This window comes from Mugil cephalus, chromosome 8, assembly GCF_022458985.1.
Source record: "Mugil cephalus isolate CIBA_MC_2020 chromosome 8, CIBA_Mcephalus_1.1, whole genome shotgun sequence".
NCBI lineage: Eukaryota > Metazoa > Chordata > Actinopteri > Mugiliformes > Mugilidae > Mugil > Mugil cephalus.
Window position 1 is genome coordinate 26,359,536 of NC_061777.1, and position 27,907 is coordinate 26,387,442.

Here is a 27,907-nt window from a genome sequence, read left to right on the forward strand (position 1 = left end):
TAGCGGGTGGTATTATCAGTGGATGTGAAGAAAGAAGAAAAAAACTGAGGAGAACAAAGAAATCAGAGTGTATTTAAAGAGAAGTCGCCCCAGATCCTGGAGCCGTGTAACTCCCGGCACTGCACACCACACACAGCTGCGCCAAACCTGCTTGTGCACCACCACCGCCACCACCTCAACCTCCACCTCCTCCACGGCTCCGGACGGCGGCCAGGATGCGGACTTCTCTGGTCGCGTGCTGCTGCTTCTTTGCGCTGCAGTGCTTCCCGAGCATGCTTTGTGCTCCTCTGCGGAGATCCAGCAGGTACAATGTGGCACCGGTGAGTTTTTCTTCCTCTCTTCACGTCTTTAACCAAGTGTACAAAGAAGCAAACTTTGTCCTGGAATCTTCTGCAGAAATATGGAAACTGTTTGGTTTTCACTCGGACACATGTGCGCGCAGGAGAGATGATTTATCCGCTTCGTTTTCATGGAATCTGCAATGTTGACTTTCTTCATTTTTTTCTTCTGCAACAAGTGACTCCCCCACCCCCTAAACACACAGACTCACACTCATGCACAGCAGATAGCATCTTGATAATGTTACAACCAAAATGAAAACAAACCCGCAGCTGTGTGCAGATTTTGATTCAGGGATCACCAAGACTGGTGACATGTTGTAATTACGAGATAATCTATATGTTTAGCCCGGGAACAACTTGCTTACTTTGAAGAAACTACCATCACCAAGATTCCTTTTTTTCTTTTTCTTTTTTTTTTGTCTGCTCAGCAGTGGAAGAAGTTTTCTCTTCTTGCAAACCTGTGGCATTGTCCTCAGCATGCATGGAGCATGACAGTAGAGTGTTTTGGTTTTGCATTTAGGAGGGAGGAGGGGGAGAGGGGGAGAAAATAGAGGTTGCTGAGTTCTCCTGTCTGCAGGGCAGGAAGCAGTAATAACAGGTCTTAAAGGCATTTTGTCAACAACACCATAAAAGAGAGGGGTCCTCCGTCATGACGGCGTCAGCGGCTCCTCTTTCTGTCATTGCCATGTGTTTAATCCAGAATCTCTGGCCACTTTGCACACTAATCCACATGCTGCACTCATTACGAGCATAATATTTGTCATGTTGTTGTCCATTATGTTTACTCTTTCATAACCCCTGCTTTACACGCTGTCTTCCACTATATCGTGTTACGACTTCCTGGACCAAACGTTTAAGTTTTATTTACACAGAGCAGCATGCATGCTTCTTCACAGGAATGTCCTGTTTACAGGTACGCAGAAAAATAAGTATTTTATCAAAACAAACAGGCTCTTTGCATAAGCAATCACAGGGAGGAATGTGACTGTTGCTGGGAATAGTCTTAAAGTTACATGGAAATATTTATCTATTTTAGGAGTGTGGTAAGTACCCTGAGAATCTGCAATCACAGAATTTAGTTTGTAGCCAAGTTGCAAAGATTTAAAGATGGCACCCAGACCTGGTTTTATCATGAGAAATGCAAAGTGTTGAACCATGAAGTAGACACAACGATTAGAAGGTTTCAATCTGTGCTCATGCCAGGTATAAATCCAGGTGAGAACATGCTGGGGCTGGTCTACCACAACGGCTAGCCAGTTTGGTACTAAATGGAATGACAAGTTCATACAGTTTATTGTAGAGATGAAGAGAATCCATGCCATGGTTGAGGTGCAGTAAAAAAAAATAATGGAGGATTCAGTCTGCTTTTATGACAAAAGATTCAATCAGGAATGCAATGAGACATCAAAAGCTGGTTGACCTAGTTTTAGTCAAGGAACTGCAGATTTAAAGGCGGTTTAGGTTTCTGCGCCAAGTTGACACTGTAGCTAATGTTTGTGTGACTCATATTTGGTGATATTTCAGCCTCCATTGTTGAAGGTGAAGCAGGCAGTAGAAAGTTAAAAATTAACCCGACTGGAAAAAAAAAGACACAGCACCAACTAGCTTTTTTACAGAGCAAGTCAGTCTGATATGAGCACAAGTATGAATGGCTCACTATGTGTAGGCTACATATGTAGGTTACGGTCCGTAGTCCTGCAGAGGTATAATCTCCGCTTTAGGCATGTCAGGATGCCATCAGCCTTCCTTAGCAGGTTGTATTTATCCATGCTCTGCAAGACAGCAGCTTTTCATGGACTAATTCTCCTCTTTTTTGCACAGATAATATTACTACTTTTGATAAAGTAACATAACCATAAAGTCCATATGAACATTTACTTTATTGGAGCAGTCAATATGTACTTCATACTTTAAACATTATGTCATAATAACTTCATGTTGGAAAGTTGTAGATCAAATATGACACAGCAGGTATATATGGTAACTTACTACAGTAGTTACTGTCATGAATTTCACAATGTAGTGTAGCATTATTCTGCCACACTGACAATTTATGTTTGCTGTTGTTCATTTCTCTAATTTTATTGATTTTTATTTGAAAGATTAAAATATCATCTTGAAATAGGCATACATGTGTTCCATATTACTAGAAGTTTTAGATATTTAAGGTCATAAAGGTCATAAGAAGGGAAAAAATACAACAAAATGTTTTAAATGATTCAAATCTAATACCGGGCACTAAATTGCCCTAAATGCCTGCTGTATGAGATATTATCATCTGTGGAAATGGTTATCTTTTTTGTTTAAACCTTTTTATTAAAAGTTAATCAGATTGGGTAGCTTTGTTCAGGGTCAGACTGCTTCAGATAATTACACATTATCTGATATTCAACAGATTTAAACAGCTTTTGCCCCCACTGTTCTGGAATAAATGACTTACAGTGCAATTTTATTATTTTTTAATGCTTCAGGGACCAGAACAATCTAACAAATGTGGGACTCTGGAAATAAAAATGAGCTTCAGCTGCAGCAGTGGTGGAAGATGACTGTTGTAGCATGAAGTCTTAAATGTCGGAATGTGAACAAACTATGAGGATGAATAGTTCAATGGGTAGTTTCACTCCAGAGGGAAATGCCTTAAGCACAGGATGTGTGAGAAGCAATTAAAAAAAAAAAAAAAGGTATGTACAAAACGCAATGAGAAAAAAACACTTCTGACACACATAGCAGCAGATATAGAGGCAATTCTGGGTTCACTTGATCCACTGCTTTTCAACCTCAGGGTCAGGAACCCAACAAGGGGTCACAGCCTTGATTTCAGGGGTCCAGGTGTCACAAAATGATTTGTAGAAAAAAAATCTCCTACAATCTTATTCTGTTATTCATTATTTCCTGTATTAACTTATTCAAATAAAACTTTTGCACTGCCTTAAACTTCTCCACAGTTTAATTTGCAGTAACCAGACGTATTGAAGTGCTATGACACGCCTCGAAAATTACTCGAATCTAGCAACACATTATTAGAACTATGTTACTCTTGTGATGACAACCCTCTTGTGTCTACTGGTCATTTCACTGGGAAGTCTAATCTGTCACTTTGTCAATTTGTTCCCCTGATGTTGAAAAAAGAGTGAGTGAGTGATTACACAGGCCTGGACAGGCCTGAGTGTCTGTGGCATTCAGTTCTGTGGTGTTTTCTCTCTGGGGTAAAGGGGGCTTGGTGTAGCAGGTAATGGTTTGGAGTTTGCTATTGTCAACAAGGTTTCCCTGCCTGTTTTGTCCCTTCATGTTTATGTCTTCGGGTGCAGTGATTGGTTGGGGAACCGTGAGAGCAAAGGTGATATCAGAGCTGGCCGGCATTCCCATGAAGCAGATCTAGGTCATGGCTGTCAGCAAGATACAAACGGGGATGTAGTTAAAATGCACCACTTCATGTTGGAGTAAATTTGATGAGGCAATATGATGCAAGCGTCCAGTTTAACCCTCCTATTATCCTCAAATATTACTAACAGATTTTACCCTCAAGAAAATGATTTACATAAAATTGTTGACCAAGTTTTTGTGTCAGGCACTTTGTTTATTTGTTGACCACATAAACAACCCCTTGCTACCAGTGAGTTGACCTTCCCTCTACTGTTATTTCTTGAATGATGAACATTGATTGGGGTCAATTGACCCCAAGGACAATAAGAGGGTTAAAGTACACATGTGAACAAGACGAATGTAACCAATCGATCTCAGGTCACATGAGCAGGTGGTCTGGGACACATTTGACCTCATTCCTTTGGTAGTGCGAACACACAATGAGTCCTGTGTCACATTAGAGACCACCTACTCAGCAGGGCTAACGTGTGGAAGAAAAACAGAAAAATAACATAACCACTATCATAAATGACCACCTAAAAAGATAAAAGTAATATAAGTGATGTATGCTCATTACTAATGAGAACCTTCAAAATATTCTTGTAGCTGTTAGCTGACTAAAAAATAAATAAATCTCAACAAATAAAACTACTGAATATAAGTACACTGTGATTCTGCCATTAAAAGCATGTGGTTAATTATTGAAGTGATCATGCTGATTTTGAGTTACCATATTTCTTCCAATAGTGGCTGATATTCAATTAATTGCCGGATTTCTTGTAATGGCTGAGGGCATAGTTTACACCATAGGTCTTCAACAGGGGGTCTGCAACCCTTAGGGGTCCACAGAGGTACTTCAGAGGGGTCACTAAATCTTTGGTTGATTAGACATTTTGTATATATTTTTTTTTAATTTTACCACACAAATTTAAATTTCTTTAATTACACATTAACATAGATCCAACATATTTTAAAAAAGGGATAAATGGGGACAGAAAACGTTATCTTTCTTTCAGCACTTCACTCATTTGCGTCCAATACAGGAGCTGGCTCCAGCACACCGTCTCACAGAGCACCACACTAGTCACGACCTGTCAATCTAAGCTTCCTGTACACAGTAGACCCTGCCCCTATGGCTACTGAGCCAATCATGAGGCCCTATATTACATGCTAACTCTTCCAGGTTCCCCACAATTGGCCAAGAGAGCCTATTAGGTCCCCAGGTGAAATTAAAACTTGAATCTGTTAATTATTTTCTTTATCTGTCAGTTGTGTATACCAGTCAGGTTTGTTTATGTTTAAGGCAGTTGCACGGCCACCCTACTATTGAACGTGTTTGAAATAAAAAAATTAATATTTGAACCTGTGTATTATTTGAATAACTTAATATTGAATGCAAAATAATAACAATGTTTATATAAATAACACTAAGTCGAGTTTAATATATAGTCCCCTCCAAAAGTATTGGAACAGCAAGGCATATTCCCTTGTTTCTGCCGTTGACTGGAGACATTTGGGTTTAAGATCAAAAGATGAGTATGAGACAAGAGTTCAGAATGTCAGCTTTTATTTCCTGGAATTTACATCTAGATGTGTTAAACTACTTTTTATACTTTTGGAGGGGACTGTAGAACACATATATAATAGGTAGGGGTCCCTACTTAATCCATCCATCAGTTTGGGCTCTTGAAAAACGTTGAAGACCCTGGTTTACACGCACAAATAAAGGTGAAACACTTTAATACTGATGGGTTTCACTAAAAATCAAATTAAAACCTGCTCATAGCAGTAAATTCTAAAATTTTTCCTACTAGAAAAAATGTGACCTGGATGGAATGTTGAGGGTGTGTAATTGATGTCCATCATCATGTGCTTCACCTGAAGTAGTTATGTAATGACCAAATACAATCAAAATACCAAGAAAAACTCATAGGCAGTAGTATGAACTGCCCCCTCCCCCCTCTTGTTTACAGCCACAGTTCCACTCCCTCCTCCTCCCTGTGAACGAGCTTAAACAGGTCAGATAAGCCGTCTGGATATTTTTTTCCCGTTGATCAGACAAAGTGTGCCCGGCTTCAGCACTCACATCTTCGGTCGCTGTACATGCATAACATGCACCGGCCATTGAGCCTTGCCAACTAGCAATGAGATGTGAATGCGCATTGACTCATGTAGAGTAACCAATAGGGACACCCAAAACAACAACACTCCATAAAATGACCTGAGATTGGTGGAAAAATAACATCAGAGAGGGATTTTTATAAAGCTTGTAAATACAGAGAGGAGGAGGCACAGAAGTCAATTGATTCAGTCAGATGATTTCACCGTCCACTGTTGTGTGCTTCTGATTCTCAGACGATATATTGGATTAGCAGAGTAAGAAGAAAGATAGTGAGGCATTTGTTGATAAAATCGACTCACTGTAAGCAATCCTTTGTCTCTGTAAAGAGCACACCCTTTAAATTGAAATCTTATCTGACTCCTCCTGTAAACACTTAATTATGACTTATCCAGATCATCCGGATTCATTAGTATTAGGTTTATACAGGGTCTTTCGGGCAGTCATGTATCATGTTGAGAAAGCTTCTGCTTCTTGGTGGAAGCTTCACCTTCTTTGTTTCAGTCTGTATTTTGCTTGCGAACGCACCCTCGGGTCCTTTTTGAGATCTGACCAGAGGATTTTGTTAGAATTTTGTCATTTCCTTCTTCATGAACCCAGTTTCCTTCAACCTTCGGTTTCTACTTCTTCTGCAGTTATAGATTTCCTGCTGCACTCATCCGAAACATATGTTGTGTTATACTGGTTGCTGGCTGCTGATAAAGCTGACAAACAAAAATTTATTTCATTTATTTATTCTTTCAGAACAGATAGGTCCAACATTAACTTTAGTTTTTAAACTATTTTTGTGCATTCATATGAAGACTTCATCTTTAAAAACACAGTGTAATAAATGTTTAGTATTTACATTTGTTACATTTAGTAACAAAACTGCAGTTCCTCTTGTGTCCACTAGATGCTGGCTCTCAAAGTGAGTAATTTCCCACGCACCTCCATATTAGAAAGTCTCATCTCATCTGATCTTCTACTACCACTTATCCTTACTAGGGTCATGGGGTTGCTGTACCTATCAATCCAATGAGCATGTTCTTGGAGGTGGGAGGAAACCGGAGTACCTGGAGAAAACCCATGCAGTTACAGGGAGAACATGGAAACTCCACCTAGGAAGGCCCAAGCTGCTATTTATGACTTTATGGTGGAGAATTTTTTATCAAGATTTGAAAGTTGTGTAGAATTAATGGAATGACTGCTCTGAGTGACAAGTGGGTGCACAGGTTGACAGCTGGTTGCCAGCTGTCTGTAGCCCCAGCTCCACTCACTCTCTGAGTCTACATTTTTGAATTAGCTGGGATTTAGGTGGAGTCAGACAATGCCACACACAATTTATGCTTCTGGTCTGTGTTAACGCAGACACCTATGCAGACCCTGCATGGAATTTGCTGTGTAGCATCTCCCCAGAAACAATGCGCAGTGGCGACGCAGAGCGCAAGAGCTGTGATCGTTCCGCTTGGTACTAGCGTGTTTTTGCTTTAGTATTTACATCTGCTTTTCGAATTGATTGTTTTGGATCAATAAAGAATCGGAAAGTTTAACGGAGGAGGTTTGGAGATACAGACATTTGTATGACTCGAGTTTGACGAAATACGCTAAAAATTTTGGCAAAAGTTTCAGTCGCCATTTCTTGAAAGTGAAGCAGGACGTAGAAACAAGAATGAACCCAACTGGCAAATAAGACACAGCACCATCTAGCGTTTGGGTTGCATTGTGACCTAAAACAAGCCAGGCCGACGAGCGCACAAGTCCAGTAGAAATGTCCCTCATGGAGGTGCCTCCGGTCTTCACGTGGCCCTGCGCTGTATTATAAATTATGCATTGGGTTAGAGTTGCACTGCCAAGATGAGACACTGCACTGAGATCTAAGAAAACCTATGTTTAAGGAACAGGCAAAAAATGTCTATTAAATTGGGAACCGCCCTGCTCAAGTTAAAGATGTAAAGATGTAGGAAAATTTATTGTTTATTGTATACAATTTATTGTATTGTTGAAATGTGCTCAAAATGTTGAAAAAGTACTCATACACACACTGAAATCATTTAAAAACAAAACACGTTTCAATGTTTCCTTTAGGATTTGTTTTTAACACAGAACGTTTTCTCCTCAATATTTACTGGACCTGTGAAGCAGGCAAAACAGACAAAACAGTCATAATTAAGTGGCGGTGCTCTGTTGCTGTACGTGTCGAGTCAATACATGTATTTTTACAGGAATAACATTAGGTAACTCTTAAAACTTCAGTGGACATATTCTTAAGCCTCCACATTATGCATTCAGCTACAAGTCTTACCTTGCACTCACTGTATAGTTGTGGGTGGTGTTCATGGAGATGGCTCATCAAATTAGAAGTGGTACCTGCGCAGTGCAGGTGCCTTCCACCTTGTTTTGAGAGCTTTCAGAGCAAACTGCGCATGTGCACCCGCATTTGAGGGAGTGAGTGCTGCAGCCTCTACACAAATGAGCCTTATCACCGTGAGTTATTCCGTGCCTTAGTCAGACACGATAACAATAATAAAAATTTGAACGGTAATACTAACCGTTGTGAATTTTACCACGGTTTATCATGAAACTAGCAATCGTTACAGCTGTACCTCAAATGAATAAGTGGTTGAAAGTGGACTCTCAGTTCACCCAGCAGCGACAGCTTGTCATGTCAGACTGAAACACAGTGACCTGCCATTTGTTAGACTGGAGACGTTCTTCAGACAGATCGTGTATGGACATGTTCCTCTATGCTTTCTGAATACCCCTGTCATCACTGTAACCAGAAGCTAGATGTGTCCGTACTTGTAACGGACACCCCCCAGCTGCTGCCACCATCACAAACTTCCAGCATGAAGAAGCATCTTTGAGGCCTTTAGGCTTTTTGAGGGCTTTGTGTCTCATTGCCGGCATTTTGCACTCTCAGCAGAAAACAACAGACCAATTGTCCCCAGTTACAGCTGAGCCTTGTACATTGAGAAAGCTGTTTATTCAAATTAGGGGTATTTAGAGCTAATTCCCTCCAGCGTAAAACAAATCTCTCATTCTTTGAGTTAAATATTACTGTATATCTGTTCTGTGGCCAACGTTGCCGCTGCCTCCCACATGCTTGCTACACACATACTTACAACAGTTAGTATTTTCAAACCGAAAAATCAATCGTTTCTATCGTTTCTATTATTTTTCTATTGTTTTTATATAAAATCAGCTCATGTTAATACTTCTGTAAATAAAAGTGGTGGGGAAATGACGGAGGACTCATTGCAGCCCATGGTAAGCCCATAAGAAACACGCTAATTATGTATTGGATGCTTTTGATCCGTTTGGAAATTTACAGAATTAAAGAAGAATGTGCTTCGTGGGGTAGAGAGCTGCAACATGAAAACGCAGGAATCCTCAACATGATAATAGAAGCCATGTGTGCTCAATTACACATAGGACAAACCATTTTCACGTCCTTTTGAAACGTGTTGAATATAGAAGCAATTTCTATGAGCAAATTTGCTTTAAGGTTTGATAAATCACTTTGCTTGCGCTATATTCACATATTTACCGACGCGCTGTTCTGCACCTTTGAAAGAGACAGCCCTTGGTGCGCGCTGTCAGTAAATCGATATTTTTTGCAAACTCATTGCACATGTGATGAGTTTGCACACGTTTTTGTACAAACCAACCTTTAGTAGATCTGACCCTAAGCCCACAATCAGCATGGTGAATTGCACAAGACGAGGAAAATTTGTTAATTAAATACAATAATAGAAAATTAAATACAACAGTAATTCTACATATGTGTGAACTGGGAGCAGGTTTGGTTGTACAGCCTGTCAGCAGCAGGAAGGAAGGACCTGCTGTAACGCTTGTTCACACAGCATTGGTGAAGCAGCCGGTTGCACAAGGTGCTTTCCAGTGCTGTTATAGCGCCACGGAGGGGGTGGTTTTCCATTAGGGATGACAGCTTTGCTATCAACCTCCGATCACCCACCACAGCACTGAACAGAGCCTTCCTTCTTAACCGGCCTTTTCAGTATCTTTTTGTCTGCCACTGAGATGCGTCTCTGTGTTCCCCATTTTCCCCATCATGTATGAGGTCAACGACAGCAGAGTCATCTGAGAAGACGTTGTCTAATGTCAGCTGTGTACAGGGAGAAGAGGAAGGTAGCCAGGACAGTTCCCTGAGGGACTTCCATGCTGCAGACATCCACATCAGACACACAGTCCTGTGTCCTCATATACTGTGGTCTATTTGTCGGATAGCCCAATATCCAGGATGTGCAATGGTGGACAACTCCTGTGGGAACCAGCTTGTCCCTCAGAATGACTCAGGCTGGATGGTGTTAAAAGCACTAGAGAAGTCAAAGAAGATTCGCACAGTGTCCCCAGCCTTCTCCAGATGAGAGAGAGCTCTTTCTAGGAGGTAAATGACGTCGTCATCCACTCCATGTTGGGTTGGTAGGTTAACTGAAACAGGTCCATCAGTGAGCTCAGGAGAGGGCACAGATGGGCAAGGATCAGCCTCTCTATTTCATCAGGTGATACACCAGTGCCATAAGTCTGTAGCTGGTCAGATGTGGGATCTTAGGCACAGGTACCACATAAGATGTTTTCTACAACCCCAACCTCCATCTGTGCGCGTTCTGTAACCAACTATGACCCCGCACTCTGCCACATCAGGTGCGTCTCTGAGTGTCTGCCACAAAATCACGCCAGTAATCAAAGGTCTCGATAATCAATGTTGAGTCACAGGTATTTCAAGGGAACGGTAGAGAACAGGGTGCATGAACACTGCATGACCATAAGATGACCCCTCTGCAGGAACCTGATCGACTGGCATTGAACTGCAATAAAGCAACAAACTATAATGGTTTAAGAAATTTAAATTCAGAAAAAAGAGAACTGCCTGTAGGATCCATTTAGTTCAAGTCTCCAAAGATTTTTCTTCCTAACATTGTAGTAGCTCTCAATTATTTAATTTCTCAATGCAGCGAGCAAATGCGAATGAAATTCTCGCTGCTCTCTACTCATCTTGAAAACCCATCTTACTAGAGGGTAAACGGCACAACCCAGTCTGAATCACTATAAAATATGTTAAATATGAAGCTACCACCAACAGAAATAATTTAGCTTAGCTTACCGGTATAAACCAACGGTTCACGGGAAGCTCATAAAGTCACTAGAGAACCTGGCTTGAAAAGAGCCAGGTTTTGGGTTACGAGTGTCATTAACCTTTTCAACCCTTAGCAAAAGGCTAAAATGTATATTTTAAAAAGTCAAAGGGTCTTACTGTTGTGTCACACAATTTATTCTATTTTGACTGTCTTCCTGAGCCAGATACCAATTAATCAGCCACTGAAAGTAATCCCCAAAGACCTGTGAGTAATACTTGCTATACTGATCAGAAAATTACTGAGAATATTTTTGTAAATTAAACTATATAGTTGCAAGGTACGTAATAGGAACCAATGTGCCTGAAATTGAGTTTGGGTTTTGTGACTCTTGTTTGGATTTAACCTTGAACTCTGAGGTTGAACCTGTCAAAAAAGAGGCACATTTAGGGTTTTATTATGTTGTGAGGTCAGGCGGGTCAAACTGTCCATTTGACACACAGTTGGGGGGAGTTTAGTACTCAGTCTCTGTGTTTTTTTCATCTCTGACTCCATAAAATGGCCAAGGTGACCTCCTGTGCACCCAGAATTAGCCAAAATGTTACAACTCCGAAAGACAACACCACCCTTACCTCACTGCTCTGATTGGGATCAGATGGCTTTGGTCTAAATCGTTTGGAGATGGAGGTCAACATGTGAGTTTAAATCCTCTGCTAGCTGGGAGCCAAAAGAAGACATTATTTGTTTCTTTGTCCTTACGTCAACCTGACAGCAACAAAGACTGGGGAAACTCTCCGACTGTTGAGTCGATGCCTTGTAGAGTAAATGTTTTAGTGGCTGATTATACTGGATGTGAACAGAAGGCAGTAGGTAAAAGTGAAAGCTTCATTCAAGCAAGACAAAGATTGCTTGATATTGTTGTGGCCTAAAGCCTCAAGGTAGTTACATTATTTTGAATCAAATTTGTACAAATTATTTAGCGTTTACTTGCAGGACGAATGCATTGCGTTTAAGCTTGTCATTGTTGATGTCTCTGCAAAGGGTTTCCACCATATGGAGCTCAGGTGATGTTCAAGTTTTCCAGTCTTTTATGTAATCTATTTAGTCATCGTTTTGGTATATTTGTTTTTTAAAGCTGGTCTGGACTTCATTTCCTCAAGCACGGAGACAACTTGTTTCTGCACAAGCTTTGATTGACATTTTTCCAACTATTGTTTTGCATAGATGCAACATTATTGGTACTGAGATAATGGACAAACAACTAAATGTGAAATGATTGTTGGGCTGAATTCCACACTCATAGAGCATTTACTGATATGTTTCACAACTGCTTTGTACCCTGATGAGGGTTTGGCTGTTTATCTGAGGTTTTTGTTTTTGTCATTTCACTGCAGGAAAGCAGATAACACAGCAGTAATAGAAGTCTCAGGTCAGTTTTATGCTCATTTGTAATGACAATAGCAGGCCATTTCAAGAAAGCTGTGAGACATGAATAACTCCTTAGTGTGGCAAAATTAGCAGATGAGATTTCCTTCAAACAAAGTGTATCGTAGAAGGTGTAGGCGTGCTGGTGCAGAAGGTGGAGGTAGGGGGTTCTCAGGGAGGAGCGTGCCCTTCAGTTGCAGCGTTTCTGCAGTTTGGAGCACATTCCCCAAATCCTGCTGGGTTTTGTTCCCCATAACCTACAACAACGACACCGTGCAGTCCTGGAGAGGGGAGTGAGGGGAGTGAACAGAAAAAATGGCTCTGACTTTGCTCTCATTCTCTATTAAATTGTTTTACTTTTATAAATAGTATTAATGAGGAGCTTCGATTCATGATTATGAGTTGATTTGACAGTACTGATATATACTATTTTTTAATTTTGAAAAGGGAAGAAGAGCCTTGCTGTCAGTGCTGAATCTGGAATGTTAAATCCATCATTGGACATGTTTAAAGACACCCTTTGGTTAACACGAAGTAAAATGAGGTTTTAAGAAACTGGAGAGCTCTGAATCTTCCAGATTCTTATGGTGCCCCTTCTAGCATTATATTCAGGACAGAACAATACACAGTACGGCTATGCCATAGCAAAACTATGCCATAAATGTTTAACTTTACACACAATCCATGGAGGATGTAAACATGACTGTAAGAGTCTGCACAGAATTTTTCGAAATGTTAGATTTCTGTTCAGTGGAATCAGTTCATTTGACTTTTATTCATGTAGCGTCAGTAACGGTACAAATTCCTTCAAAATGCTTTACAAAATCCAGTCTGAAACCCGGCCTGAAACCTTCAGAGCAAGCATGGAGGTGATGGTGGCAAGGAAACCTTGAGCAGAACCCAGCTCATATGGGGGGACACATCTGCTTAAGGCCAGCCAGGTAGGCTTGCTCTGGATGTTTCAGGTTGGTTTTTGCAAAGCGTCTTGAGACAATTTGTATTGTTGTTGACACTATATAAATAAAATTGAATTGAATAGAAAAAGAGAGAGGGAAGAGACTGAAAACAAGAGGGAAGAATGTTGTCTTCGAAAGCACAATATCAGCAAAAAGTAGGCTGAGGTCAAAGGTCAGAACCCTGAGCAGCCTTTTCTGCATGTCGCCCCCACTGCATCCCCATTTTCATGTCTTTCTACACTGTCACTTTCAATAAAGGCTAAAAAAAGATCAGAACATCATGGTCCTAAACTCCTGGAGAGATTATGTAAGAGCTGTGGGAAGATTCACAGGATCTGATGATAGAGGTAATTTGTTTCATCTCTGCAGAATATATTGATAGCGCCTTTTCCCACGGGTGGTTCCGAGCTGCAGCGGAAAAAGGAAATGCACATCATTTTGTGATAGGAGGAGAACACCCAACGGTTCTCTGTGACTGCAAAGATGCAGATGTGGGCGAGGACGAAGTCAGAGGAGGTTTGAACACGGCTGTACTTTGTAATTTGCTTCTGTGGAAATGAGCAGAGCCATTTCCTCTCGATCTGGAGGGGGGTGTTTTAATGATAATGGCATACTCTGGGACTGACTGTCTCTTAAACTGGGGCAAACTACGTGGCTTGGTGACCTAATTTTGAGAGATGCTGATTCATTTTCAGGCAACACAAATCGCATCGCACACACATCGCATTTCCTGCCCTTAATTTTTTGGGGGGTTTAACTCAATGGATGGCAACTTCTACCACAGTTTGGTTCAGATATTCACGTTCTCCACAGGATGAACTCTAATTCCCTTGGTGACACCTTTAATCAGTACTTGCAAAACGTAAAGAATCTTGAGAATGCTGCTGGTCGGCAGAGGTTTGACTCTAGAAGCGTCTAGAGCACAGGTGTCAAACATATGGCCCAACAGGGTCCGATCTGGCCCGCGGGATGAATTTGCAAAGTGCAAAAATTACATTGAAGACATTAACCCAAATTTTCCAATAAAAGTAACTACTTTTCCTAGGTTTCACACAATTTTAGTAAGAGCTGTGGACATAACACAACATTGAAACATAAATTGCACTTCTTTTTCTTAAGAAACATCTGGTCGTTCATAAAAGATTATGTCATGGTGCAGTTCATTAAATGTAAACACTTTCATAATGCACTTCATTGTGCTAAAACAGAAGGAAACATTTGAAGTTGTCATTATTTGAAGGTCTGGCCCTCTTGAGATCAAATGGTTCTGTACGTGGCCCCTGAACTAACACGAGTTTGACACCCCTGGTCTAGAGGCTAATGAGCATCTTAATAATCTTTAGCATCTTAAACATCACCATTTCTGAAAACACGCCACAACCTGTAAAGTTGAAGAAACCACAAGAAGGCACCATTCATATGGTGGTAAAAGGCAAAAACTTTTAAAGCACTTTAGTGTTCAAAACATGACCAAGCCAGGCACCAATCTTTACAAGGCGATGAGCTTGAAAATGTGGCTTTCACTTTGTAAAGCAGCCATGCTAGGCTTAGCTAAGATATCTAGTATGACACAAAGATGAAAATACCTCCATTGTTGTTCTAGGTCTCTGAAAAGCTCTCAGACTTGAAGAAGAGGGGGAAGGTTCACATTCAGGACTTGGTCAAGGAGGCGAGTTTGTCAACCAACACCTCCAACACCTGGAACAGACCTCGCTGCGGTGTGCCAGACTACCCCGCCCAGAAGGAGGTGCATTATCAGGGACGACACCGCCAGAGGCGCTACGTCCTGTATGGAGGACGATTGGACAAGACAGACCTCACCTACAGGTAAACACTGCACGAAATATGTTACTGTGGATGATAATAAGCATGTGTATTGGCAAACTAAAATGATTCAGTTTGTCTTGTAGCGACAAACTGTAAAAATATAAAACATAATTAATTTAAATAAAAATGTTGTGTTGCAAGAGACACATTACAATTGAAAGGAAATAACTCTCCACACCAGCAGGTGACAGTAGTTAGCTAGGAAGCTAAGAAGAGCTACAATTTAGTTAGGACTAATAGCTGGGAGACTAGGAAGCTAAAAAGAGTTACTATTAGGTGGGAGGCTAGGACATACATCTTGAATAAACTGTAAAGTCAACTGGAACTGGAAGCCAGTCAAAATTTTACAACATTAAATTTGTGGGCAGGGGAGGGGAGTACCAGCAATGTAGCCAGGCATGTCGCATGAGTGACGTACAACTGAATTTGTTTTGAAGTTGTTAGCCATTTCCTGAACTAAAACTGAACACCCTTTTTTAGCGCTTTGATCTAGTCACTGAAAAATCCTTATATGACGTTCATATTGGAAGGAGCAAACACAACAAATCAACCTAGACATGCTTAATAACTGACGCAAGGATGTATAGAGCATTAACAAAATGAAAATGTGGTGCCACTTTTCTTTCATCTAAGGTCTCGGCACCATTAAGTGTCTGGCATTCGTCTACTGGCTGCTGCCTCTCTGTCTGTGTCTCCTGGGTTCCCTTTCATTGCAGTCATTCTTTACCATAACAGTATATTAAGACATAAAGGGCAGGAGGCTTTTAATAGCAGCACCAGCCACAGGCTAATTACATTCTGCTGCACCAATATGTAACTCACGGTGACACCTGACTGAGGGATGTGGTTAACCAGGATCGTGACCTAACAAGGCCACCGTCCCTCCCTAGTCCTGTGAAACAGCCCAAATGTGAGTGATGAAAGAGCTGAGACATGCTAATGAAGCCCTGTGTGTACTTTTTTTATTCAGCAATTTAAGCTTGTGAAGCAAGTTCTTGCAAGACGCTGGAAGTTAAGCCCGTATGAACGAGAGCAGTGTTATTTTAGCCGCTTTAACGGTTATTAACTAAACTGAACAGGAGCTCTCAGGTGGCTGTTAGGTGCTAAAGGATCTTGAAGCTTGCAATAGAAGAGGTAGACCAGCTCTCTTTTTGTTATATTGGAGACTTGCGTAGCAACAGCATGCATTTGATACGGTCTAATATTTGTTCTCTTTTTGCTTCGCTTTTGTTATCCATCTTCAATTATGTTTACTCTATGGTTTGTTACTCTTTAGATTTTTAGATGTTCGGACATGATGGACCTCACCTACAAGTACGCATTGCACGAAATATTTTACTATGCGTCATAGTAGACACACGCTTATTGTAGTTAATTAATTCATTTTCTTAAAATTTGCCCCAGCTGCCTTACAAAGTTTGTCAGTTTGTCTTTCAGAAAAATACAACATATATATATATATATATATATATATGCAGTTACTGATACTGTATTTAACTTACAGACAAAAGCTAAAAACAACTGAATGCAGCAACAGTTAGCTTGGCTCTACTATGCTTTCTTATTACTAATCTCATCCACCGTGCACCGTAATTGTAATTAGCCACATCTGCACTAATGACTGATTTATTCTTAATTTAAGAGGACAAATAGAACTAATTATAATTCATAGCTTTAATAAACAATAAAAGTCCAGCTAGATTTTGTTTCAGTTTTCACACTGGGTGGTTTTTTATCTAAAAAGGAAAGGGAGGTGATTGTGTGGCAGTGTTTTGTTGGTGGCTGGAGCCTGGGGGCTTCAGCTACAACACACCTCCCCACTGAGGAGATGACTGCAGATATCAGATTAGAGGGAGGCCTGCGAGCCTGGTGGTCTGTCTGTTGCTACCGTATATTGTGTGTGTTTGACACCTGTGTGGTTCTCCTGCAGGATCGTCAGGTTTCCCTGGCAGATGGGCGAGGAAAAAGTTCGACGTGTCTTTCGGGAAGCGCTGAAAATCTGGAGTGACGTCACCCCACTAACCTTCACTGAGATTCACAGCGGGAAGGCTGACATCCGCATCGACTTCACGAGGTAGGTAGATGGATTGATGCAAAAATAAAACGTCTTAAATTGAATTACAACAGATTAAGCGTGTAACAGATCACAAAGCTCAAATAAGAACATAAATCCATCCTGGGAGATCTGATCACAAGTGGCCAGCTTTAAGTACACGTGTAAACATACCCAGGATACATTTGACTGATCTGATCTCTGACCACAATTGGAGGAATGTGAACTGTAGTCTGTATGTGAATATGGACACACATCCTTACTTCTTTGCACTGGCCAAACTGACGCCAGCTTCATGGGGATACAGATGGTGCCATCTTGCGAGTTTGGAGCCAGAGTGCATAGTTATGAACTGTGAGCGGAGCCACACTGAATGTCAAAACTTGCACTCTTGTGTAATTAATGCTACGCTCTGATCTATCTCCACTGTTTACAAAGAAATGTATACCTGTTTATTTTAACTCTCGTGGTCCTATGGGACCGCTCCATGGAACAGTTGGCATGAAAGCTGGTGGTACTCATCCTGAGGTCACATCCTGTTCAGTAGTATCAAATACCTAACTCAAACCAAACTTGACACTTCAACATGCAACAGCATATATTAACTAACCATATATTAACCAAAAATGAAAAAAAAAAAAAGGGTTTTAGGTTAGCCCAGGTCCCATCCAGTAACTTGAAGGGGGTGGAGTTTATGACCTATACTGCAGCCAGTCACCAGGGGGAGCTCTACTTGCTTTGGCTTCGCTCTTGAGAATCTGTTCTGCCATCCATCTTTATAGTGAATGGTGTGAACACACATTGAGTGTTGGTCACATTAAAGACCACCTACCCAACATGCAGAATAAAAACACAACAACTATTATAAATAACAGGCCTTTTAAAAGATTCTGTCCTTGTAGCTGTTACTAGGTTACTGGTTATTTGCAAACATAGCGTGAGACATGAGACTGAGATCAGATCTCAAGTGCTGGCTGGGAATGCATGTTTAGATGCATTTTAATACCAGGTGTGAACTGGCCACTTGATGATCTGCGCATGTCAGACATTAATACAAGGCCTAAGACTGGAGACGCCACTTATCAGCCACTTGCAAAATCAACATCTGTCCCCAAATGGTTTCACCCCATTCACCTCCTCTAGCCTGGGTCTACTGTCCTTTAATGAGCTGTCACCTAGATGGTTTTGTTGTTTACAGGTGGTGTACAAAGCTTTTTTTTTTTCAGAAGTAAATGGATGATCTCTGATAAACATCTTCAAGTGGTGTAGGTTGGCATTTTGCAACAAAATCAATGAATCATCATGAAATACATTCAGAAATATGCAGAATAAAAAGACTGCATAAATCATCTATGTTTGACACAAATATTCCTAAAAACTCCTAATCTCAGTCAACAGTCAAATATTTTATCTCCTTGAGTCTGAACTGGCAGCATCAGATCAGTCCACATCAGATTCTGACAAATGTCTCCTTTACAAAGACCCGCAATGATGGAAAAAAGAGATAGTGGAGCAAGAAAAGACAAGCAGATTGCTAACAAAGAGTGATAAAAGATTTATCTTCAAAATTACCTCATTTTCTTTTATGTAGGGTTGTATATAGGGTTTGTGTATTCCTGCAGAGACTTTTCGGTTTTCCCCTTTTGGTTTTAATTTGAACATTAAAATGAGTCAGTGTGATGATTAACCTAACTTTTTGAAGAAATAATAACAAAAACTGATTCCAGCTTCTACAGTGTGAATATGTGTTTGTTTTGTTTGACTTTTTTCAGACATTTTTAACACTGAACAGGACGGTATGCTTACTTTTTTTAGGTGGTAGCGCTGGTGCTAGCAAGATAAAATTTTTAGTAGCACAATGAAACAATTAGCAGCACACACAGGTGGACAGTTAATGTGTTTATTGGCAAAATTAAAAACAATTAGAAACATTGTTTAACTATCTTTCAAAACATTGCTACGTTTTAATACGCAGTGCTCTCAAGTATTAAACTTAGATTGGAGTGACATTTTTTTAGGGGCCCAAGGGTGAAGTGTGTGTGAAGATAATCTATTAGTATGTTAATAAATGACAAATTCCTTTAAACCAAATAAATTGTTTTATTTATGACTTTCAGGACAAAAAAAAGATAATTAGAAAAAAGACATTTGACCAAAAGGGGCTCCTCAGACACCACTGGTCATTGACTGCATTCATTAACTCATGTGTTTCTAGGACCCTCTACTATATGTGTTCTATATTCAACTTGGCCTAGTGCTATTTATAAATCTCATCTCATCTCATCTTCCATACCACTTATCCTCACAAGAGTCACAGGGTTTGCTGGAGTCTATCCCAGCTGGCATCGGGCGAAGGCAGGATACAGCCTGGACAGGTCTCCAGCCTATCACAGGCTATTTATAAATATACATTATTATTACTATTATCTCGCATTCAATATTAAGCTATTCAAATAATACACAGGTTCAAATATTCATTTTACTTATTTTAATTTTTATTTTTTATAGGGTGGTCATGCAACTGCTGTAAACATAAACAGGAGGTTCATTTTCATTTTTGCGGTCAAAGATTGTTTGTTTACATTGGTACTCCATTCACAAATCTGCCTCTTCAAGGAGCGCTGGTAAATTTCACGGAGCAGCAGATAAACCGCTCTGGCTGTTAGTCGTGCTGGTATGTTCGTCTCAGAGTGAAACCAACTGCAGCGACTTTTTCTGTGTCATTTTACGGACCCAGCCGCTTCTGGCGCCAGAGAAGGGAGCATTGTTTGTGTTGGTTGGAGTCTATTGCGCTATTTTATATCACTAACATTTACTAAAAAAGACAACAACAAAACACAAGTGCACCACATACCAGTGCAACTCCTTCGTACCCGTGCTAGCGGATACACATTTCTCTTCGCACTGAATGATTTTTAGTAGCAAATGTGACAAAATTGTTGCACTGTCAAATTACCAGAAAAAGATAGAAAATGAATCAGTACTTATGATGATATTTAGGTGCAACTTGTTGAATGACATTTAAAGGTGAGCTTGACTCAAGAGGGGTCTGTTATGCTTATCAGAACATTTGTTTTATTTACCTGCAGGTACTGGCATGGAGACAACCTTCCCTTCGATGGCCCCGGTGGGATTCTTGCTCACGCCTTCTTCCCAAAAACACACCGACAGGGCGACATTCATTTTGACTATGATGAGGCATGGACCCTGGGAAACCACATGGGTGAGTGTCTGGACAGAAAACCACACAATATCATTAAGATGTAATCAAGAAGTAGTTTTAGTCTCATTCACATTCAAGATTTTACATTTTACGCAACAACAATAGCTTGTAAGTTCATACATAAACATAATTAACATAAATAAAGGATATATCTGTAAAAATGGATTACCTCTGAGCTATATGCCTGCGCTGCTATACAATAAATGTTGTTTTCCTGGCACGTCTGTTTAGCTGAGAGCAGATTTGAGTCAGCAGAGGTACTTTTTCATGACTCACTGGTTTGTGCTGGCAAAATCCCCACCGTCTGCCACTGAAAGCAGGTCAAAACAAATACTTAAAACTATTTTCAGACTTTCTATGAACCAGGTGTGCCACCCCTTACCCTGCAGGCACAGACCTTCTCCAGGTTGCCGCCCATGAGTTTGGGCATGTCCTGGGCCTGCAGCACTCGCGTGAGCCGGGAGCCATCATGTCCGCATACTACTCCTTCTCCTACCCACTGAAGCTTAGCGACGATGACAAGCGAGGCATCCAGTACCTGTACGGAGCTCATCCAAACGTTCTGCCATCACCACCACCCCCACCGCCACCTCCAGAAAACACTGAGACCAACGAGATTGTTCCTAATGTGAGCAGAACCTTTAAAGAACTTGTCGTTATTACCTATTTCAGGTCACTGAAATAATTTGAAACCGACAAAAATAATAATAAAAATGTACTGATAATTAACTCATAAAAATCAGACACTGATTTTAAATTGTGGTTGAACAGAATCATTTCAAAAACAAACTAATGAACCAGGCCTGGGCAAAAATGATGGGACCCTTCTCATAGCCCTACTTTTGAGACTTTGGGAGCTGTTGACAGTTATTTTAGTCCACTCCTCATGAGCAAACTGCTTCAGCTGTCTCATGTTTGAAAGTTACCTTCTCCAGACTGCATGTCTCAGCTCTGTCCACAGATACTCAACAGGATTTATACTGGGGCTCATGGAAGGCCACTTCAGAATAGTCCAGTGTTTTGTTCTCAGCCATTCTTGGGTGTTTCTAGCTGTTTGTTTTGAGTCATTATCCTGTTGGAGGAGCCATGAGACCCAGGAGACCAAGCTTTCTGGGACTGGTCAGCACATTTCTCTCCAGGTTGCCTTGATGGTTAAGATTTCACTGTACACTGCACAGATTCACAGTATTACAGCGTTCTTTTCTTTGGATGCTTTATTTTTGAGTCTACTAACATAGAGCTGATGTGACTTGCCTGAAAGCTCCAGTTTCGTATCATCTGTCCAAGGGACGTTCTCCCAGAAGCTTTGTGGCGTGTCAGTATGCATTTAGGAAAATCCCAGCTCAGCAATGAAGACCTCCTTGGCCGTCTTCCATGAAGTCTGTGATTCTCAATTATTTTCTGTCACTTTGCACGCAGACAGTTGAGTTAACAGTAATAGAATATTATTAGTCTGTGTCCAGGTATATGTTGTTTGTAGTATAACACACACATACAAAGAGACAGTACTATTCTGCTCTTCTACATAATTAGAAATAGAAGAACTAATATCTTATCTATGAATATAATTGTATAAACTTTATTTCAGACCTGCATCGTCCATATAGACACAGATAGTTTTATAACTATACACTATACACACACAAAGATATTTGAAATACATACTTTCATGTGTAACATTAAGTAATTCACACCAGTATACAATACACACACACACACACATATATATACATAAGTTTTATCTGTAACTGTAAATATATATATATAATATACAGTATATTGTATCTACAGCCTATCTTTCTTATGTCATCTTATCTAACCAATCAGATTTACTTTATGTAACCTAATAACCTATCTTGTCTATTCCGTAGTGAAAGGGTTTGAGCTAAAACTAAATATTTCTTGCACTGCCACTCTGTAATGTAAGAGAGGTGGGTTTGGTGATGTGGTGAAGCCTTATTTTAAGGAACACGGACACAACCTGTCCAATCACAGGACACGGCTTACTTCATCATATTTGTCCTGACCAGTTTCATCAGTTTGTTTTTTGTTTATTTTGTGCTAACTAATCAGTTTCAAGCATTGCATAGACTATTTTTGACAACTATTGGAGAAATATGTCAGTGTAAAGGGTTATTTTATGGGTCATATACAAGAATAGTTTTGGTGATGGTAATATCAGAAAAGTGGTGTGGTGGTGTTCTGGGTTTAAATCCATCAGCTGACTGGCTGTCTCCGGTTACTCTGGCTTGCTCCCAGCGTCCAAAGACATGCTCCTTAGGTTAGCTGGTGATTGAAAGTTGGTCATAGGTATGAGTGTGATCTGTCTCTGTGTGTTAGCCCTGAGATAGACGGGCATCCTGTCTAGGCGTACCCCACCTCTCACCAATGACATGACCCTCCAGAGGACAAGCGCTTACAGAAAATGAACAAATATATTGTAATATAAGGCATTGTGAAGTTGTGGGAACACACTTAATCCCATAAGAGGTTTTCACAACAGAGCCCCGCCAGAAAAGCACCTCATAACTTGGGATCCTTTCAGGCAATAAAATGGCTCACACGGCAAACTTTTTACAACGGTTTTATGCATGTGAACCTCAACAAGTGATCCGTATCATTTCCAGCCTAACGCCTGCCAGACGGACTTTGATGCTGTGTCTATGATCCGAGGGGAGCTGTTCTTCTTTAAGTCGGGCTACGTTTGGAGGATCAGAGACGGGCATCTGGAGAGCGGTTACCCAGCACTGGCATCCCGTCACTGGAAGGGGATTCCCGACAACATCGACGCTGCTTTTGAAGACAAGTCAGGGAATATTTGGTTCTTTCAAGGTGGGCAGACATCTGAACTGCTGTTATGTGGTTTATGGTTGAATGCGTGCACGGGATCAGTGGGAAGATAATTGCACAGACGTTCTACCCTCCTTGGCTAATGTAAATAGATGTAAAAATGTTAATTTGACCCACAGCGTTGCTGCAATCAAGACTTTTATATGAATCACCTCCGACCGCCATCATTTACTTTTTGTCAGGCACATCTTACAATATGGGCTGTTAATGCAACCACACAAACTGTTGTTTCAACATTGGTAGAAGATCAGCTTGCAGCTTGCTTAGGGGTGTTTCAACAAGAAACGCACCCTAGATGTGAGAGGGTTCAAAACTTTTAGTCGTGAGTTGTGTCCTTGAAGATGGAAAATCCCAAAACAATTAAACCAAATGGCCTCAGGTCTAGACGTCTGGTGGGTAGTTAAAAGTTGACACTTGAAAAACACATGACTATTGGCCTACTAACTCCCCAATACTGATCTGTAATTGGAGTACGGTGCTCTTATTAACCTGGGTGTTGTTTTTCTGGGAGTATTTAAGGGTGACCACCACTCTCTTGTGATTTACATCCTCATAAGTGCATATATATTTTCCTTAGGGCCCAAGTATTTGTGGATGTTTTAAGAATTGATAGTGTTCTCCGTAATTTTACAATCTAAGATAAGATAACCTGTAAATTACGCTACGATGTTGCTGGATGGCAAAAGTGCTCTGATTGGGTGCAGGACAGTTGCATGCAGTGGTATTTTTTGTCCGTATTGGTTAAAACACACTCCATTAACTCAACCTGGCGTTTTAGCTTACATGAGTCAGTGTATGAACTAGCAGCAACTGCTCGCTGAGGTAAAGAAATACACAAACAAACCCACAATGTGTTGACTAAAATGTTTTTTTTCCTCCACAGGTGAGAACTACTGGGTTTTTGACGCTGAGATGCAGATCCGGGGGCCAGAGTCCATCAGGAATTTGGGTCTTTCGGTGCCTGGAATCCAGGCGGCGCTGCGCTGGGGCCATGACTCCAACTACAACACCTACTTCTTCAAGTCGGGCAGTTACTGGAGGTTCAGCCCCCGCGAAAACCGCGTCGAGTCCATCTACCCGCGCAACATGCAGGACTGGAGCGGCATTCCTTCTGACGTGGACGCTGCCTTCCGGGACATCTACGGTACATTTTCAAAAAACTGGGGTTTGTTTGTCACAATAAGACTTCTTGGGTCAAACTGGCTGTCTGTTAAAAAATGACAAAGCCTGACACTGATTCATGGAGTTCTGATGCATTAAAGGGTTATGAATTCACTGTTGACTGTCAAACATGGAACATAGAATCTGTTTCCATGGAGACTACATAAAATGATGTGATCAGATACATGTTTTTGCATCGACGCATCAACAGATCAATCACTGTAGACTGTGTGAGAGAGAGAGGAAAAGAGGAAAAGGAAGAGGAGGAGCAGAAAAAGAAGAAAGAAAATAAAGATGAGAGGAGGAAGAAAAGGAAAAAGAAAGAGGAGAATGAGAAAAAGAAGAACGGAGAATAAAGACAAGAGGAAGAGGAGGAGGAAGAAAAGAATGAGGAAGAGAGGGAGGAGGGGACAAAGAAGAAAAAGGAGGAGGAGGAGGACAAGAATCAGAAGGATGAAAGTGAACAAGAATAAGGAGGTGGTGAAAAGAGGAGGAGGAGGACAGAAAAAGAGACGGAGGAAGAGATGAAAAGAATGGAAAACAAGAGTAGGGGAGGAGAAGATAAGGAGCATACAATAAGGAAGAGCAGGAGGAAAAATAAAGAGAAAAAAGAGGAGGAGTTTATTAGTGGAACCATGTGAAATCAGCCTGTTTTGTCTGAAGGGCAAAGTCATTTCCTGCGTCTTTATTTTCTTTGTTGAAACCGTTCAGTGTTTCATTTCTCTTTTACAACCGCTCCATGGTTTCACTTCATGATCTAACATCGTCTCTTCTCCGGTGATGCAGTTTGTCTCTGTTTTCTTTCGTTTTCAGGCTACGCTCACTTCATCAGAGGACGACAGTACTGGAAGTTTGACCCCGTCGCCATGAACTTTTTGGAGGGTTACCCTCGTTACATCGGCGTGGATTTTTTTGGTTGTAGAAACATGTGAGTGTGAAAATCTCTGGAGAATCAGATTTTTGACAATGAAGAGGACGTTTGTGTGTTCGGATTCAAGAGGATGATCCCCTTTAAGTCTGTTAATGCTTCACTCCATTTATTAATGCTCAGACTTTACACCTTCTTCTCAGGTAAACCAAGTTCCCTCAGGCTTGGCACCTCCTGTGCAGCTACACTCATGTTTATTTTGCACATTTTTGTCACCATATGGCTGAGATCTGGGCCTTGTGTTTATGACGGGTGATACTGATGTGAACTGCACCGCCATCGCCTCCTTTCTTTGAGCCTGAAAGTGAGACCGAACTGGTGCCAACAGTCTCATTCCCTGCAGTGAGTGTTTCCATTTCAGCAGGTTTGTGACCTATCGATGTTTGAAGAGTGACATCACATTTAAATCTGCATTGGTTTAAGCTTATGTCTTGTACATACTTAACACTATACCTTTAAATCCAGAAATCCCTCATGTCTGTCAAACTTTGTCCCTTGCACTGAACTAAAAGTATAACCACTCTACAGAATGCAGAGAAAGATGGGTAGCATATACAGTGCTGCTTCAGAGGATGTCCTGAAAGTAGTCACAGAGAACCCATCAAACAAATGAAACAGAAATATTATATTTGTGTGTGTGTTTCTGGAAAATGAGCCAATTAATACATATCCATGGTTGGTAAAAGTAAGTCAGCCTTATTTTCATTTGTATCTGTCCACCAATAACAGCAGTTAAATATCTCCAGTAACTTCTGATCAGCAGTCTACTGCAGCTTGGGTGAGTTTTGGTCCATTCGTCAGAACAGAACCACTTCACTTGTTGATGGGTTTCCTCATGTGAACTGCTTGCTTCAGATGCCTCTATGCTTTTCTATTTCATTAAGGTCGGGACTTGACTTAGCCAAAAAATTCCATTCACGCCTGCGGAATTGTTGCGTCCAAACTATCTACAGATGGTTTTGTAACATTTTCCAGCCTGATGCGCAACAACAACTCCTTTTCTGAGCTCATGCATTTCCATAAACATGTTTTGAGAAGATCAGACTTAGACAAATCCCAGATTTGTATTTAACTAAATGAGGTTGGAATGACTCCTCCTCTCATCACTATTACAAACACTTCTGAACAGATGGACTCTGATTCGGTCTTAACTTGTAATCCTAGAGGTGAACTTACTTTTGCACCTCACAGATGTGTAATATTGGCTCATTTTCCACAAATGCACATGTGTAGCATTTCTGTTTCATTTGGTTGATTGTGCACCTTTTGTCTGTAGAAAATTCTGAGGGGGTGCAACACCTTTGAGCGGCACTGCCATGTTTAGTAATTAAACAATAGAATTTACAGGATCTCTTTCTCAGAGTGTGAAACCTTGAAGAAATGCAGTGTTTAAATAAATACAAAAATAATTTGATGTCACTCTCCAAATATGATGTTTGTTGCAGGAGAAGCTGCAGGGCGCCATCTAGAGGGCAGAGAATCATCTTTTATGAAGTCGTTGCTTTTCTGTACCATGGTGCTTTTGTTTATGTTTTACTATTGATCAGGGAGACATCCAGGGACTGCAGCTCCTGTGAAGGTCAGCGGTTCTCAACCTTAAATGAACTTCATATGCCTCTGTACAACGATAATAATATTTCAGTCCTCAAACAATTACTTATTTTACATTCTATGCTTCAACTGCATTGTTGGATTGTTGTGATTTTGTATGACAGACCACACTAGCATACAATGCTAATTCTAATTTGTTTTGCAGTATCACTTTCAGGAAGTGACAAACAGCAAATCTTCACATCTACAAATGTGTAATTAAGTTGTTTTTTCCAGGACAATGTTCTGTTCTAAACATCTAAAATTATTGTTTTTTTTTTTTTAATATTATTTTGTCCCTGTGTTTAAAGGTTTAGAGGAGTCAGGCTAACTCATCAAGCTAACTCAATCAAGATTTTATTGGATTTATAAATGGAAGGTCATTTAACAGCTATTTTAGATTGATTAATTAGCAAAAAAAGCAAAAACATTATTTCTTTAAATTATTATTTACATAACATTATTTAAACTCAATTGAAACTCACTTAAAACTCAGAAAGGCTCTCTGATTAAGTTGCTTTCCTTCCAAGTAACCTGCAGTGGCACTAATTCATGTTAGACACTGTTTTGACAGTTTTTTTTGTTTCAAAGATGTAGAAGTGTTGCAACGTGTTTGTGGCTCAGTAGGTTGAGAACCGCTGGTCCTGCCAATCCGACGTTTCCTCTGCTGCGCCCCTAGTCACAGCACTTGAAATGTGAAGGCTCAGTTTAGACTCCCGTGTTCACCAGGTGTTTTCAGTGCAGGACGCTGACGAGTAGTTTTACAGTCGTTTTACAGTCACATTACTGCATCATTGTGTTTCAAGTGTCACTCGGTGGCCACTTTAAAACTTATTTATACACAACTTAGCAAAGGTTTCTTGTACATATATGTGTCTTTTTTTAATCACGTGTAGTCCACACTCAATATGTTCGTTGAAATGTATGAACCATGTACTGTTTTTTTTACTAAGTTACATCTAATAAAATGCATAACCTTTTTATCAAATGTCA

The 27,907-nt window shown here is 40.5% G+C and overlaps 1 protein-coding gene across 1 annotated transcript; it reads left to right on the forward strand.

The window, feature by feature from the left end:
• On the forward strand, positions 1 to 27,897 carry mmp11a (matrix metallopeptidase 11a). Its single transcript, XM_047593128.1, has 8 exons — positions 1 to 320; positions 14,886 to 15,109; positions 17,040 to 17,183; positions 20,252 to 20,385; positions 20,775 to 21,013; positions 23,013 to 23,217; positions 24,119 to 24,379; positions 25,210 to 27,897. Exons 1-8 carry the CDS (start codon positions 216 to 218, stop codon positions 25,326 to 25,328), a joined length of 1,431 nt encoding a protein of 476 aa, XP_047449084.1. The 5' UTR covers positions 1 to 215; the 3' UTR covers positions 25,329 to 27,897.
• The last annotated feature ends 10 nt before the right edge of the window (positions 27,898 to 27,907 follow it).

Bases quoted from the DNA above. Each gene is read 5' to 3' on its own strand.
- mmp11a (XM_047593128.1), top strand. From the start codon at position 216: ATGCGGACTTCTCTGGTCGCGTGCTGCTGCTTCTTTGCGCTGCAGTGC. The intron at 15,110-17,039 runs GTAAACACTGCA...GTTCTCCTGCAG, and splicing joins AAGACAGACCTCACCTACAG to GATCGTCAGGTTTCCCTGGC. The intron at 23,218-24,118 runs GTGGGCAGACAT...TTTCCTCCACAG, and splicing joins GAATATTTGGTTCTTTCAAG to GTGAGAACTACTGGGTTTTT.